General features: G+C 48.3%; 1 protein-coding gene across 1 annotated transcript in view; it reads right to left on the bottom strand.

Moving 5' to 3' along the window:
• Nucleotides 1-4,672: 4,672 nt before the first annotated feature.
• Nucleotides 4,673-14,552, bottom strand: part of NDUFA10 (NADH:ubiquinone oxidoreductase subunit A10) — a 28,670-nt gene continuing 18,790 nt past the window's right edge. The window contains exon 10 of the mRNA XM_027667826.1: nt 4,673-5,088. Coding sequence (XP_027523627.1) covers nt 5,020-5,088 — 69 coding nt within the window. The 3' untranslated portion in view covers nt 4,673-5,019. The remainder of the gene's footprint in view (nt 5,089-14,552) is intronic.

Below are 14,552 nucleotides of genomic sequence, written 5' to 3'. Positions count from 1 at the left end.
AAAGGCTCCTGCCAGCAGAGCACGGGGAGCACTGAGCTCTCCGGGAAGCGGATGTGTGGTCCAGTTAAACACACCTCCTGGCCAAAAGGCTGCACGCAGACAGACATCCAGGGAAAACCAGATCCACGGGGACTCCAGAAACGGATGTGGTTGGGAGGAAGGGGGATGGCTGTGCCACAAAAGCACAGGACCAGTTGGGCAGAGATGGATGCACTGTGCCACAGCCACAGAGCTGGACACAGCCTTCCACCCCCCTGCTCTCCATCACCACCTGGAGAGCAACACGGCACCCACCTTCCATGGTCCATCCTGGGGAACTGCTGGAAGCAGCAAGGGTCCCATCTCCTGAATTAATGTGCTGGACAAAGTCACAAATGCCCTGCCAGAGAGGCCTGCTCACATCCCTGGTCCTGCCTGGATCACCAGCTTACAACCCAGCACAACCCAGACAGTGACCAGGAGCAGCAAGAGAGTAGCAGCTTTGATGCCTCACTCCAGTTGAGCCCCTCACCTCTCTGCAGGGTTCTCTTTGCTCAGAACAAACACCCCAGGGAGAAGCCAAGAGGGGATTTGAGACCTCTCAGAGTCCACAGTGGCCTTGGTTTCCCTTCCTCACTGAAGGTACAGCCCCTGCCCACATCAGCCTGGCTTCCAGGACTGCCTCAGCTGGCCACTGAGGACAACAGGAGCCTGATTTTTACCCATGTCCAAAGACAAAAGCAGAAGATTTCATCAGGTTCCTTCCTGCTTCAGCATTGGGTCTCTCCTGTAAGCAGAGAAACCAGAACTCAAAGAGAAGCAAATGGAGCCTCTGTCCCATTGCCAAGTCCCACCCCAATTTGTGACACCCTCACCTCTTTAGGGGATGACATCAATCAACCTTGTCTCCCAAAACACCCAGAGCAGATGAGTTCCCACTTTCTGCCAGAGCCACGTGAGCAGCGAGAGGACAACGCCTGCTGGAGGGAAGGACCAGGAACCCAGAAAACCGAAACCATTGCTCTGCCACAACTCTTAGCCCCCAGCACGGAGACAAGCTCTCCTGTTTGGAATGCCAGCAAGTCCTCACCCAGCCAGATCCACCAGCAACCCTTCCCATGCCACACACACTGACGTTTCTCCACCTCACACCTCGGTGCGGAGACACGGGTGAGGGCTGGGAGCACTCATCTGGAGGTGCAGCAGCCCATGTGCCTTTATCCCCATGCAGCACCACTGTCTGGGATTGTGTCTGCAGGCCACGCTCCCCGATCCAGGAGCAGGTGGAGGAATGAGGTGTGGTGTCTGCCTCTCCCGGAGGGAACCGCAGCGGCCGCCGCGTGTTCCAATCGCGGCTGTCTTTGAAGACACTCAGCACTGAGCTAATTGAGACAAGGCTTTTTCAGGATTGAAGTACCGTTTGTAGCTGTAGTTTCTGTTTGGAAGGGTGGAGAACACAGCAGGAGTGGTCCCATCAGATAGCAGGAGCAAGGCTGGGCTCCAGCACCTGCCGAGGAATTACCCGGCACCGGGAGGCACCGCGCTCGTTTTGATCTCGCTGTGAACACGTATTTGGCAAAAAAAAAAAAAAAAAAAAAAAAAAAGACTTAAAGCTGGGAACGGGAGCAGAACCTGCAAGTTCCATGGCATCCTGCCACCCACGATGCTCAGGAATTACAGCTAAGCAGGGCCACGGGAAGCAACGCTGTCAGATGGGCTCAGTGTTGACCAGCGTGGATGGGAGCTCCCAGGGCCACACACTCCCATGGAGCTTTGCCCAGGATCATGGAATCATGAGATGGTTTGAGTTGGGAGGGACCTTTAAAGTTCATATAGTCCAACTCACCCTGCCATGCCATCCCAGGTTGCTCCAAGCCCCGTCCAACCTGGCCTTGGACACTTCCAGGGATCCAGGGGCAGCCACAGCTTCTCTGGGCAACCTGTGCCAGGGCCTCCCCACCCTCATGATGCCATCTCCTGTCATTTCCACAAATGCAAGTCAACAGAAAGCCCTACCATGGAGGAGAGTCCATCCTTTTCCTTGATCTTTGGACCTTCTTTTCCTCCAAGACATCCCTGATTGCAGATGGCTTTTGGGGTTCTCCATAAATGCTCAGCTCACACTAAACCTGCACAGGCACATTTTTGGGGAGCAGCCCATCAGGTGCCATCCCAGCTACTCTCTGCTCTGGTTGCTTCCACTCACTACTGCACAAATGATTCATTTTGCCCAGTCTTTTGCAAACAGCACTGGAAGCCAGCTGGAATTTGTTGTGCACCTAAACTGAGCTTGTTCAGCAAGCTCTTCCACAGAAGGGATTCATTCCAACCTCTGCCTGTGGTGGGGGCACAGCACAGCTGAAGCAGCACAGATAATATCCAAACCTCACTGCCATTATGGTGCTGCCCCATCCCTGGAAGTGTCCAAGGCCAGGCTGGACGGGGCTTGGAGCAACCTGAGCTGGTGGAAGGTGTCCCTGCCCACGGCAGGAACAAGATGGGCTTTAAAAGTCCCTCCCAACCCAACCCATTCTGGCATTCCATGATTAAAACATCAAAGTTTCACCTTGAAGGAGGAAAGGGAAGAAGAAATGGGATCTGGTAACTGCAGCCCTGGGCCAGATGTCACTGCTGAGGAGCACAGGGTGGGCAGGGACAGGCGAGGGGTCACCCACAGGTATGTTCAGTGCAGAGGCTGCCCCTGGCACACCCTGGATGGTCCCAGCTGTGCCCTGGCTGAGGAGGAAGCTGTTAATGGCCACACTGGGAGAGCACAGACATGCTCCAGTCAACCACAGCAAAAAGAACCAGCCAGGGTGGTGATGAGACCAAAGCTGAAAGGCCATAAGCTGAGTTGTTTGAGCAGGACAGGTACTGGCATGAAATCATGGGTTCCTGAGGCTGAGGGGCTTCACCTCCTCATCCGAGGCTGCAGCACAGCAAGCCTTTGTTTTGGTGGCAGCACCATCCCCACCCACCTCCTGTTTCCTTCCTCCCCTCCTGTGCCACCAAAAAGTGAACCCAAGGGGCAGTTTGCTGCTGAACTATTGGACCGACCAACTGCAGCCACTGGGAAAGCTGCGGATTCTCCCCATAAATGTGCCCTTTCCCAAGGAATCTGCCCTGGCAAAGCAGGCAGAACCAAGCATGGGACATGGCAGGCAAACTTCCCCACGCATTAACACTGGCAGTGGGAATCTGGGATAAGAGGACAGACTGCAGATGGTATCACACGTGCACCTACGCAGACGCACGGAGAGGACTTGAGCCGTGTTATCTTTTCCAATCTAAGTAAGAACTGGAAAGGGATTCATCCAACTGGCACAGTACAGCCTCCAAAACCCAAAAATCTTTACAGCTGGTTTGCTAAGAGATGTTTTTTTGACTTGTTGGAGTGGGAAGGAGGGAAGAGAAAAACACAGCTAGCACTCCTTCCTACAGCAAGGGGAGAGAAAGTTATTTCCTTCGCAGATTCAGGGTGTAAACAGTTTTACTTTTAAAGCAGAGTTAAAACCTGAATAAAGTAAAAAAAAAAAAAAAAGGCATGCTCAAGAAGCATTCTGTCATACCACACTGCTTGCCATACAAGCCAACACTGCTTTTCCTGACTGGAATTAAAAGTCTTTTACATCCAAAGCTCAGCTCAGCTCTCAGGGTGCTGCTGGAACGGGCAGGGAAGGCTCTGGAATCTGCTCTGCACCCCGCTGGGGTGAACACAACAGCTTCCCCTCCCAGCACCAAACACCTTTCCAGGAGATCTGACATCAGGCTGAACACACAGTGCCAAGTGAATTCCAGCACCTGGAGAAAGCGGCAATGCCAAGGAGGGCACCTGGACAAACAGAGCTGGACGACTCCAAAGGGATCCTAAAACCACAGCAGGTGTTCCTTTCATCTCCACACTCCTCAGTGCTGGGAGATGGAGCTCTGGGCTCGTGATCTCACCGTGTAGGAGAAGAGAACAGCAGTACAGGCTGGCAGTCCTCAGGGATTAGGGTACCCCTTCCTGGAGGAGGGCATGGGATAAGCCATAAAACATGGAAACAAACAGCTACAGGATCAGCAAAAAGAGCCACATTTCTATCCCACTGCTCATTCATCTCAGTATCTAAAACCAGGCCCCCAAGGCTCTTGTTAAAGGACTCTCTTCATACTGTTTTTGATATGGGAAGGGGCATAAGTGTGACTTGGCTGCTTAATTCCAAGGCACTGCCCTGAATTCTGGGATGCCTCGAATTTATTCCTGGGTGACTGAAGCAGTTGGCCCCTTGCTGGAAAGCAGTTAGCCCCTTGCAAAATTAACTGCAGCCTAAATGTGGAGAGCGTTGCTTGAACCAGTGCCAAGGTGCCTCATTTCTGTGACTAACTAACACCAAATGAATCACTGCTTTAAAGAAAACCCCTCCGACTTGGACTTTCAGGGACTTGCAAAAATAATAATTACATTTGTCTTTTATACCCAACAAACATTTTGCTCTACAGTGGAATCAAAGGGGAGAAGCTGAATACAACCACTGGCAATTATTTTGAATTTTTTTTTTTTTATACTTTTAAGCACAGACATTTTGCTGTGTAAATTGAGATCACTTCTCTCCATCTCTCAGTGAGCTTTGCTGGGGTCCAGCAAGTGCCTTTGAGCAGATGTTGTTCCTTAATGAACCCAATAAAACACCACGCATGACAGAGCAAGAAATTAACTTTACAAGAGCCAGGAGGATACAGGTTTAATTTCTCTTGATTCAGCAGAACAACAATAATCCTGTATAATAACGTGCCACAGTCCTGAGGAAGAGAAAGCTCAGCTCTGATCTTAAGCCTGCCCCAGATCACTTTGCTATCCAACATCCGAAGTCCTGAGTTCATCAGGGACAAAAAACCAAACCAGGATAAAGTGGTTTTCCTTCTCGGAGACGATTCCCTTCAGCTGGAGGTGGACGGGGATTTGATTTAAGCGGCGTTTTCTTCGTGCTGGTGTGCAGCAGGTGCCCTGAGCTCGGCTCCTCTTCACTCCAGTCCCGTGGCTGGGGCTCCCCAGGGGTGTCACTTCAGCCAGATCCACTTGTCCCCCATGTCAGTGTTGTAGCCCTGCCTGTACTTGCGCCCGGGGAGCTGCGGGAGGCACAAAGCTCAGTCAGAGACACACAAAGTGCTGAAGTGCCTCCAGGCATCTGCACAACACCGGAGATGTTTTCACATCGTAAGAATAACGTTTACAGGAAACTCACCCCCGAGCTGTGCAGCTGAAGGGGGGACCCCCAAAACCCACTATGCCATAATATATATATATATAAATAAATTAGGCCAGTAATCTCTACAGTATATCCCACCTGGTTTCATCCAGCTCCTCCCCAGTTGGAGAGATGACTCCTCTCACTGTATCATGCAGCAGAGGAATTGAATCAGTCAGTAGAACCACACTCCAAAATAGGCACACACATTATTAAATACATGAAATACTTCATGCATGAGATACCGAGTTAATTACGATGTTAAATTAAACCATTCTAATGGAATTGCAGATTTAGCCTTCAAGAGCTCAACTTAACTTCATTAAAGCAAAAGCAGTATCTGCCTGTCTTCATAAGCCAAGCCAGAAACCATTATTTGGTGGAAAAAATCCCAAAGTTTCTTGAACCCTCTACCCAAATTTCAGTGGTACCCTGGGACCTGAGCAACAACCAGGTGTGGAAGCAGCTTCCTTTGGTAAGTACTGACCACAACCTGAAACGCCAGAGATGGTTAGATCCCAGCTCCAAAAGCAGAATCCATCTCCAGAACCTGCATTCCTACCTCCAGGAACAAAAAAGAGACAGAACACAATGCTCATCTTTGAGCTCCAGTACTGGACTCAAGAAGCAAACCACCACAAAAAAAAAGCAAATTAGTTTTGTGGGAAGGTCTGTAGCAAGCAAAGATGCTGTAATAAAACTCTTCCTTTAAAAATAAGCTATCTGCTGGCAGCCTTTGCAAAAATTAAGCACAGATCATCTGGTCTGTCTCCACACAAACACTGGTTTCACTCAGGACCCCTGAGTTATCCCGATGGTTTTTCCTTTCCAAAAAAACCTGTAAGAGTATCCAGTTGCAGAGAGCTGCCCCTGCAGAGAGAAGCAAGACCCAGTCTTGATAAAAATCTATGCTCAGGCCACAAAAAACAGCTATTTAATCAAAGATGAAGCCTGTTGTTTTGAGGAAGTGGAGGGCTGTGGGTTTTTTTACTTGAGGGTCAAAAAATAAGACACTTCTTTGCCTAAAAAAATCAAGCTAACAGGAGACTTTACCTCCTTCCTGAGACATTCCCCACCCTGCCTTGTCACAAGCATTTGTGATCAGCTTTTCTGAGGTTTTTCAATTAAATGTCTTGTCTAAATATCAGCAGAAACCACACAGTCCTGTTGAGAGTTCCCCCTGCAGAGCAGAGAGGAGATGGGAGATGAAAATACCTGATTACTGTCTCTGCCCCACGGATCTCCAGCAGTGAGCCAGGGAGGACACCAGACCTGCTGTGGCCAGCCTGTGACACAAACACAGCTCTCCCAGCTCCTCTCCAGGCAGCACATAATTGGCCCTTTGATACTTGAAGAGATTCCCAGATAACTAGATTATTAAAGCAACAGGAGATCTCTGGGAAAAGACAGGAGTTTACAGTTTTGTTTCTGGGTAAATCTGCCCTCTGTAAAAAAAGCTACAACATCAATCCCAACAGAACTCAAATTCATTGTCCAAAACAAATTCCCTGTGTGCCTTTGCTTAAACACATGCAAGACATCAAAGCAAATGTTATAATAAGTATTCATCCATAACTCCATCCTTCCCAGTGGGCCTTGGCAAAGGCAGGGGAGTTTGGAGACACGTTACAGCCAACCTGTCAAGATAGCCAAAAAAAGGGAAGAAGGCAGAGTAAACAAATCCCACATTGCCTAGGAAGCAGGATGATGTGAACTGATGTTCTGTGCACAAGTGACACAGATGACTTCCCAAAAATGGGCTCTTCAAATCCCCCGTTTCACAGCTGGGATTGCAGAAAGGAAAGCTGCAGGCCCAGGAACAAGGCAGGTTTTTGCAGACCACTGCAAAGAGGAGGGGTAAGAGCACCAGGGAAGACCTGGGGATGCCAGGCAAGTGGTAGGATGTGCCTCTTCTGGTGAAGCTGGTGCTCCAAACTGCACCCAGCTGAAATTCCCAGGCTTGGCCAGCACAAGGGCAGGGATGGAACAGGCAGCCAGCCCTGAGGCTGCTGGGTTTGCAGCCAGACTGCCCAGCCCAGAGGAGAGATGATGGAAAAGAGATAGGAAAAAGCTCTATGGAACTTGCCAGTAGCTGAGAGAACAGAAAGGGATTGAATATTCACCTTCTCTTCCAGTACAAATCCCCTGGAAGCATCCCAGGCCAGGTTGGATGGGGCTTGGGGCAACCTGGGCTAGTGGAAGGTGTCCCTGCCCATGGCAGGGGGTGGAAGGAGAGGAGCTTTAAGGTCCCTCCCATCCCCACCCATTCCATGATTCTGTGATAACAGAGACCTCCCCAGACAATCCCAAGAGCTCACCCACATCCCTGCAGCAGGAGATAAGGCTGAGCTCCCACCAGGTCACTGCCAAGGAACAGATTTTTCCACTCCACGGGAATTAGTAAGACAGAGACTGAAGCCCTGGCCTGCTGCATTACACTGAGCAGAACCCAGGAGCTGGCAGCAAGGATTGTCTGAAGAAGGATGTGATAAAATCCACCACACAGAGCATGAAACCCATGAAATGAGCTGGACCCAAAGGTAGGGCCAAGCTCGAAGGCATCGAGCTGCTCAGCTTTAAAGAGGAAAAGAGATGAAAACAAGACCCTCTCATCAGTTAAATTAAGAACCTGCCACAGAAGTGTCTGTCAAAACTATAAACATGATGAAAAGCCCTGTAAAGTGGCAGAGGCTGTGGAGTAGCAACAAACAGCTTCAGCCAGCTGTTTGTTATCTGGCTCCTCCGGATAATTCCACCCCAGACGTGTGCAGGTAGAGCTCTGGAGAGTTTCAACAACCTGAAAAGGTTGTTTAGAGTCTGTCTTGTTTTCCAGTGTTTCAGGACCAAAAAGAATTACGGATTTTGCCTTCTATTCCTGTGTTGCTTTGTGCTAATGGCTGGTCTGCAGCTCCAAGAGATCTATAAATAGCCTGTTTTGAGCAGCACTGATCAAAGAGCACTTAAAAGCAGAGTCATTACTCTGCAAGCTCGGGCTCATTCATCAATATCCAAACCTCATCCTTCAGTGGCTGTTTATAACAACCACAATAATAGCCCCTTCCATCACTGCTGTTAGCAGATGACTGCTTTTTCCAGTAGAAATCCTGACTTCCAGAGGTTTGTCAGTGTTGTTGCCACACAGCTAAAAATCTGAGAGAACCCAGGAAATGGAGCTTCATATATTGGCTGGATTCTGGAAGGGTTTGGCTCCCCACTGCTCTCCACAAGTACCCAAAAGGAAGTTGTAGCCAGGTGGAGTCTCTTCTCCCCAGTGACAAGAGGAAATGGGCTCAAGTTGTGCCAGGAGAGGTTTAGGTTGGATATCAGGAAGAATTTCTTCACTGAAAGGGTTGTCCAGCCCTGGCACAGCTGCCCGGGGCAGTGGTGGAGTCCCCAGCCCTGGAGGGATTTAGAAATCCTGCAGCTGTGGCACTTGAGGACAGGGGTCAGTGGTGGCCTTGGCAGTGCTGGGTTTACAGCTGGACTCGATCTTCAGGGTCTTCTTCAGCCTCAATGATTCTGGGTCTCAGAGCAACAGCTAAAGGAGGGGAGGGGGTGTAAAACCCCCCAAACACACATTCAAGGTGTGCAGGAGTTGGTTTCCAAAGGCCTGGCACACAGAGACATGTATTCCAGCCTCACTCCTGCCATTCTTTACTCAGACAAAACCCTTGATGCTGTTAACATTCCCTGCAGCCCAAGAAACAAGGGTACCCAAGAGCTTTACTGAATTGAGGTTAAAACAATTCCAGTTTGCTGAACTTGTTCCATGAATGTTGTCCTGCCCTTCATTCACTCATTAAAACAGACAGACAATGGAAATCCTTTGGAAAGAGAAGTGTCCATAAGGAGCACCAGTTATCCACTACAGAGTGCAAATCTACTGCAGGAAAAAGCCAAGTAACAGTATCCAAGTCACACCAGCACAGTTAAACATCTCAAACTGACATTATTTCACAGTTTAAGATCCATGGAGATGTTACCCCTCTATTAAATTATATTTCAATTAATTTTAATTTAATAGAGGTCTACCCTGGGGATCACATTCATCCATGGGTATGGGATTAAGAGGGGTCTGGGAAAGGGAGGATGTGCTCCCACATAAAGTGTTTCCATTCACAGGGCTCAGGGACAGACTATGAAGTTGAAATGGATTATTTTAATGCCAGTGAGATTTGATTGTCCTTTTGATTTACACAAGTACCTAGTGCCTGGGACAGCAGAGCCCACCTCCTAAAATAAAACAGACCAAGATTTGAGACAGTCCCAAGGTCTCTCAGGTTCCTTGCCTCCCATCTCTGGGATAGATATCCCTGCCAACTGCCCAGGATATTTTTCATGGGAAGCAGGGTGGAGAGCTACACATTCCTAAAGCAGAAAAGGGGCTGCTCTCACACTCCTTCCATATGTACAGGACTGGTGACAGCAGAGGAGAAGTGGGAAGGTGGGAAGAGAAATAGATCCCATGCCTATTCCCACCTTTTTCCAGGTACCCTTCATGAACAACTCTGTCATTCCCAGGTTTTAGTTACTCCTCAGGTTCTTCTGACCTTACTGATACCTAGCCAGGCAACATCTTGCTACTTTAGAAAGGGCTAAAAATATTTTTGCAGAGATAAAACAGAAAAAAAAACCCCTTAAATTAAGCCTTTCCTAATTTATTGTGTGTCTGTTCTCATTCCTTCCTGGATTCAAGAGCAGACAGGGCTGGGCATTACAGCTGTCAAACACCTCCTTTAAAAGAAGAATTAGGAAAGGAGATCTTGATCCTAAAAAAACCAGAAACTTCATCAAGCCAAGCAAAAAAATGGCAGGAGAGAGAAAACAGAAGGTTGTATCAAAGACAGCAGCTATGGCAACGATCACAAACATGGAGAACAAAGATATCCTAAGCTCCCTGCTCCTGCAAAGGCAAGAATTGTTCCTGTTGTTGATCCAGACTCCAGCTTCCAGAAGGCTCAAGTATTTCTTCTGTGGCTCTTTTGGGAAATTTGTGTAAGCAGGAGACTCTGCACTCTCCGAGGAGATGGGAGAGCTGAAGGACTTCCTAACACCCCCTTCTGCCAGCTGCCACCTTCAGCCCCTGCAACCACAGCTGCCAAAAACAGTCAGGGCTGCACTTCACAGGCCACTTGGGCCACCTCAAACCTGGAGAAAATCTTCCCTTAATGTTTGGGCTACTTATGACCCTCACACTGCAAACACACACTCTTATACCCTTATTTTTGGGTTGTGAGACAGAGCTGACTCATGTTGCAGGCTCACCTTCCCATCACTCAAAAGCTACTTCCCTGCAACCACCTAAATAACTGGAGGCATGGCAGGCATTGCACACAAGGGTTTCCCCTCCAAAGGCTCTATTCCTTAGGAAAAAAGAGGAATAAAAAGCCTTGGGAAAAAGAGGGGTGGGACTCTCCTCCCCTCTGACCTGTTGCCTCTTCTCCACCTGCTGCTGTGCAAGACTGCAGGGGACTGCCAGCCTCACACTGCCAGGCCCTGGGGCAGAAGGAAGAGGATGAGGAGCAGGATATAAAGCTGAAGCTTGACAAGGCAGCTGAGCTGGTGCAGCTGCCATGGAAGGAGCCCAAATGCACCTCAGAGCAGCAGCCAGGTCTGTGAGCATCTTAAGCTTTCCTTGCCTCGTGGTCAGCACCTCTATATTCCAAAAGCAGCCTGCCACTAGGGAAAAAGGTGTGGGGAAAACAAAATGAGAGCCCTTCTCTTACCTTTCTGCAGCACAGGACAAGGGAAAATGGCTTCACAGTGACAGAGAGAAGGGATAGGTGGGATATTGGGGAGAAATCCCTCCCTGGGAGGGTGTGAGGCCCTGGCACAGGTTGCCCAGAGAAGCTGTGGCTGCCCCTGGATCCCTGGAAGTGTCCAAGGCCAGGTTGGACAGGGCTTGGAGCACCCTGGGCTAGTGGGAGGTGCCCCTGCCCATGGCAGGGGGTAGAAAGAGATGGGCTTTGAGGTCCCTTCCAACCCAAATCATCCCAGGATTGTGTGACTCCACGAATTCCAGCAAACAGCTGCGCTTTTATGTGCACAGAAAAGCACATGCACGTCAAAGAAGCAGTCTCTCCCCACCCCAGGAGATGCAGCAGGGCTTGCCAACAGCATTCAGAGTGTGAAGTACATCAGCACATTATTTAAGTACACTGATTCCATTAAACACAACCATTTGTTTTCATCTTCCCTGCAAACACATCTGCCTAAGTGCTCCAGCTTCGCAGGGCGCACACGGAGTTTGGAGCATTATCCGTGGGGATTGTGTGCAGTTGGAAGAAAGCAGAGAGATACAGCAGTTGTTAAGGGGAAAAAAAAAAAGGGCAGTCAAGTCTTTACTAGTCTGACAGTTCCTAAAATAATGTTGCTTCACCGAAGAATGAACATGCTTATCTCTGATCTACAGATCCTGACTAAAAGGTTACTTTTTCCTTGCCAGAAAAGCATCCTTAGAAGTTTGTGAATGCCTGAAGAGAATGGCTGGACCCTGCCAGGTGACTTTATGGTACGAGAAGGCTGCAGAAAACCACCTCCTCACACATGAAAAGAACCTTAGAGAACAAATTTAGAAGATATACATAAAATAAAAACGAGTTTCTAGTACTCAGAGCTGTATGTGGCCACCTCATTATTTTGTGGAAAAGCACACATACCAAAATCTTGAACTCTGAAGAGGGTTTCCTCCTCCTCCTCCTTCTTGGTTGCTTCTAATGAATATTTTGAACAAAATCCAGCTTCTGCCTGGGATTTGTAAATCCCTGAAAACCACCATTATTAGGCAGCATGAGTTGTGTGCATGCAACTCTGAAAGGCACAGCAGTTCCCTGCCTATTGGCACCGTCGAGGATTTATGAGTAGTTACAGGGGAAAAGAAAAAAATCCCCTACGCAAATCATTGTGTTTAGGTGGTAAACATCATTACACCAACTCTGAAAGCACACACTTCCCACAAGGAAAAGTTCGAGTTCTGTAATTATCCCATAATTAAGCCTTTACTTACAAGTCACGTGAGCCTAAAAACCTTTATCTTCAAATGCCAAAGTGGCAGCACAGTTTTACCAGCCCTGCAAGGACACAGGGCTTACAGTTCCCTCTCTGCAGACCCAAAGAACATCCCAAATGTGGATGGCTAGAAGCTGCTCTGCTCTCTCTGCCTGTGCAGTTGGTCTCTTGCTGTGTCACCTCTGCACAGTGGCCTTGTCTGAGAGAAAAAATTCAGACCTTCATTTGCTAAATGAAGTTAGAAGGAAAAAAAACCCCAGATCTTCCGAGTTTCAACACAAAGAATTTAATCCTTAGAACATAAAACAGCAGGTGGGGCTGGCTTTGTGTTACCCCTTCCAGTAGCTTGTGGAAAACAGGAAAACTCAGCATCTTTTGCATTGTGCACCATCCCTACAGACCCCCCCCCCCCATTCCTCAAAGATAACAAGTGTCTAAGCATTCAGAAGAGAGAAAAAGAGTATTACTATTGCCTAAATTTAACAGAACACCTCCTGAAATGTGCAACTCCTCCTTATTCCAAAAGACATTATCACTTTCCACAGCACTTTCCTGAATCAGGGCCTACAATCGTGCCTGCAGAAGGGAGATTATATTTTGGCAATGTTTTTTTTGCTCAGCTTCAGCTGTCAACTAACTGGCAAGGAGCAGAGCCATGCAAGAGCACAGCTTTCCTTCCCAGGTACCCACACTCCTTCTCCTAAGCATCCCTTTGCTACATCTGCAAGGCAAGTCCCAATTTTCCCTGGCAGCCAGCTATTTGATGAGCCAGGACATTCTCAGTTCCTTGCCAGAGCACAAAGAGGGATGTGCTGTCGTGCAGCCAGAGGAAAAAAAAAAAGGCTTTCAGAAGTGTTACCCCTGGTTCTCAGCACACAGCACTGAGGTCACACCTTGCTGTGTGTCAGGCAGCCTCAGTAATTCCCAGCTCCACTGCAAAGGGACATCTCAGCCCAAAAAAACCCTTCTCATCTCGGGGAAGAAAGGCACAGTCAGTGCAGATGGATATTGTGTGCCACAGACAAGTCATGCAGCAGATCCTTCTCAGATCTGTGCTGCACGGCCACAGGCATCTCTCGGAGTGAAGGACTCCAAAAATCTTTGGGCTGAGATTGAAGCTTTGGGTTTAAAAACGTGATAGCACAGAGGATGAAATTCTGAGAGCAATTCCTCTGCTGGACCAGGGAGTTTTCAAGCCCATTAGACAACCTCAGCTGCTTTCTGCTGCTTTAACCTTTAGCTTTAGCCCCTTTTACAAGCTGGAAAGGTCACATCTCAAATGAGGCAGAACAGTGTGAGCCCAGAGCCTCTCCACTACACAGCTAGCTGAGGAGGAACAGATTATGTGGAACATTTTGCCTATTGCAGAAGAAAACATTGGTAGTTCAGAGTTTCCAAACAAGTCCGTAAATCTGTACCTTACATTTTCATTTCAGCAAGAGACTGTACATATTCACAAGAAAAGAAAAATAACAGTGTTTTGATTATGCAAATCATGGTTTCTAACAATTTATATTGTATATTCCTCCCTTTGTCTTCAGCAATTGCTTAGAAAATAAAAAGATGCAGTGGCAGAGACTCCAACCCAACTGGAAAAGAGATTAGAAGCTTGGCCAATCACTATTAATTACCATCACTTCCACAACTTCTCTAATGAGCATTTTCAATACCTGGGCCTTGGGAAAGCCCCATGTGGTGGGAGAGGACCCCATGCCAGGTAAATCACAACCAGCACCAGGGCAAAGTGCTCAGTGGGTACGAATCCCTTGTCTCCAGAACCAGCAAGGCAAGAGCTAATTAAAGCCTTGTGTGGGAGCCTGCAGGAGGTGTAGGAGAGTGTGGGGCCACAACAGGCTCTGGATCCGTGCCCACATGCAGAAACACACTATTTAAAGCAACAACAGTTTGGAGAAGCGATGCAACATTCGTTCCTCCTCAAGAAAAACACCCCCTCCCTCAGCATTTTATAAGAAGTCACCACAGGTTTCCAATTTTCTTGTTTGACTCAACGGATTATTTCAGATTTCAGAGGTCAGAGACTAATCAGGGCAGGAGAAACAAAAACAAATGAAAACCACTTATCCTTTGGTTCACATCTAAAGACCAAAAAAAAAAAAAAAAAAAAAAAAATATACAATCAGCTTAGGAAACAAACCATTTGCTTCGTTACTCCCCTCGTGGGGAAGCCAGACTTCAAAGAGGTGGGGATTTGGGCAAAATCCAGAAGTTTGCTCTTAGAAATGTGCATCCCTGTGAAGGCTGTGCCCAGGCCAGCGAGGAGCACCCTGAAGGGTGTCCCCTGGGTGTCACAGCCCCCTGAGGGGTGTCCCCTGGGTG

Source organism: Corapipo altera, unplaced genomic scaffold (genome assembly GCF_003945725.1).
Source record: "Corapipo altera isolate COAL_440 unplaced genomic scaffold, ASM394572v1 354, whole genome shotgun sequence".
Classification (NCBI taxonomy): domain Eukaryota; kingdom Metazoa; phylum Chordata; class Aves; order Passeriformes; family Pipridae; genus Corapipo; species Corapipo altera.
Note: the sequence above shows the minus strand (reverse complement) of the source record. Positions and strands in the feature narration are given on the sequence as shown.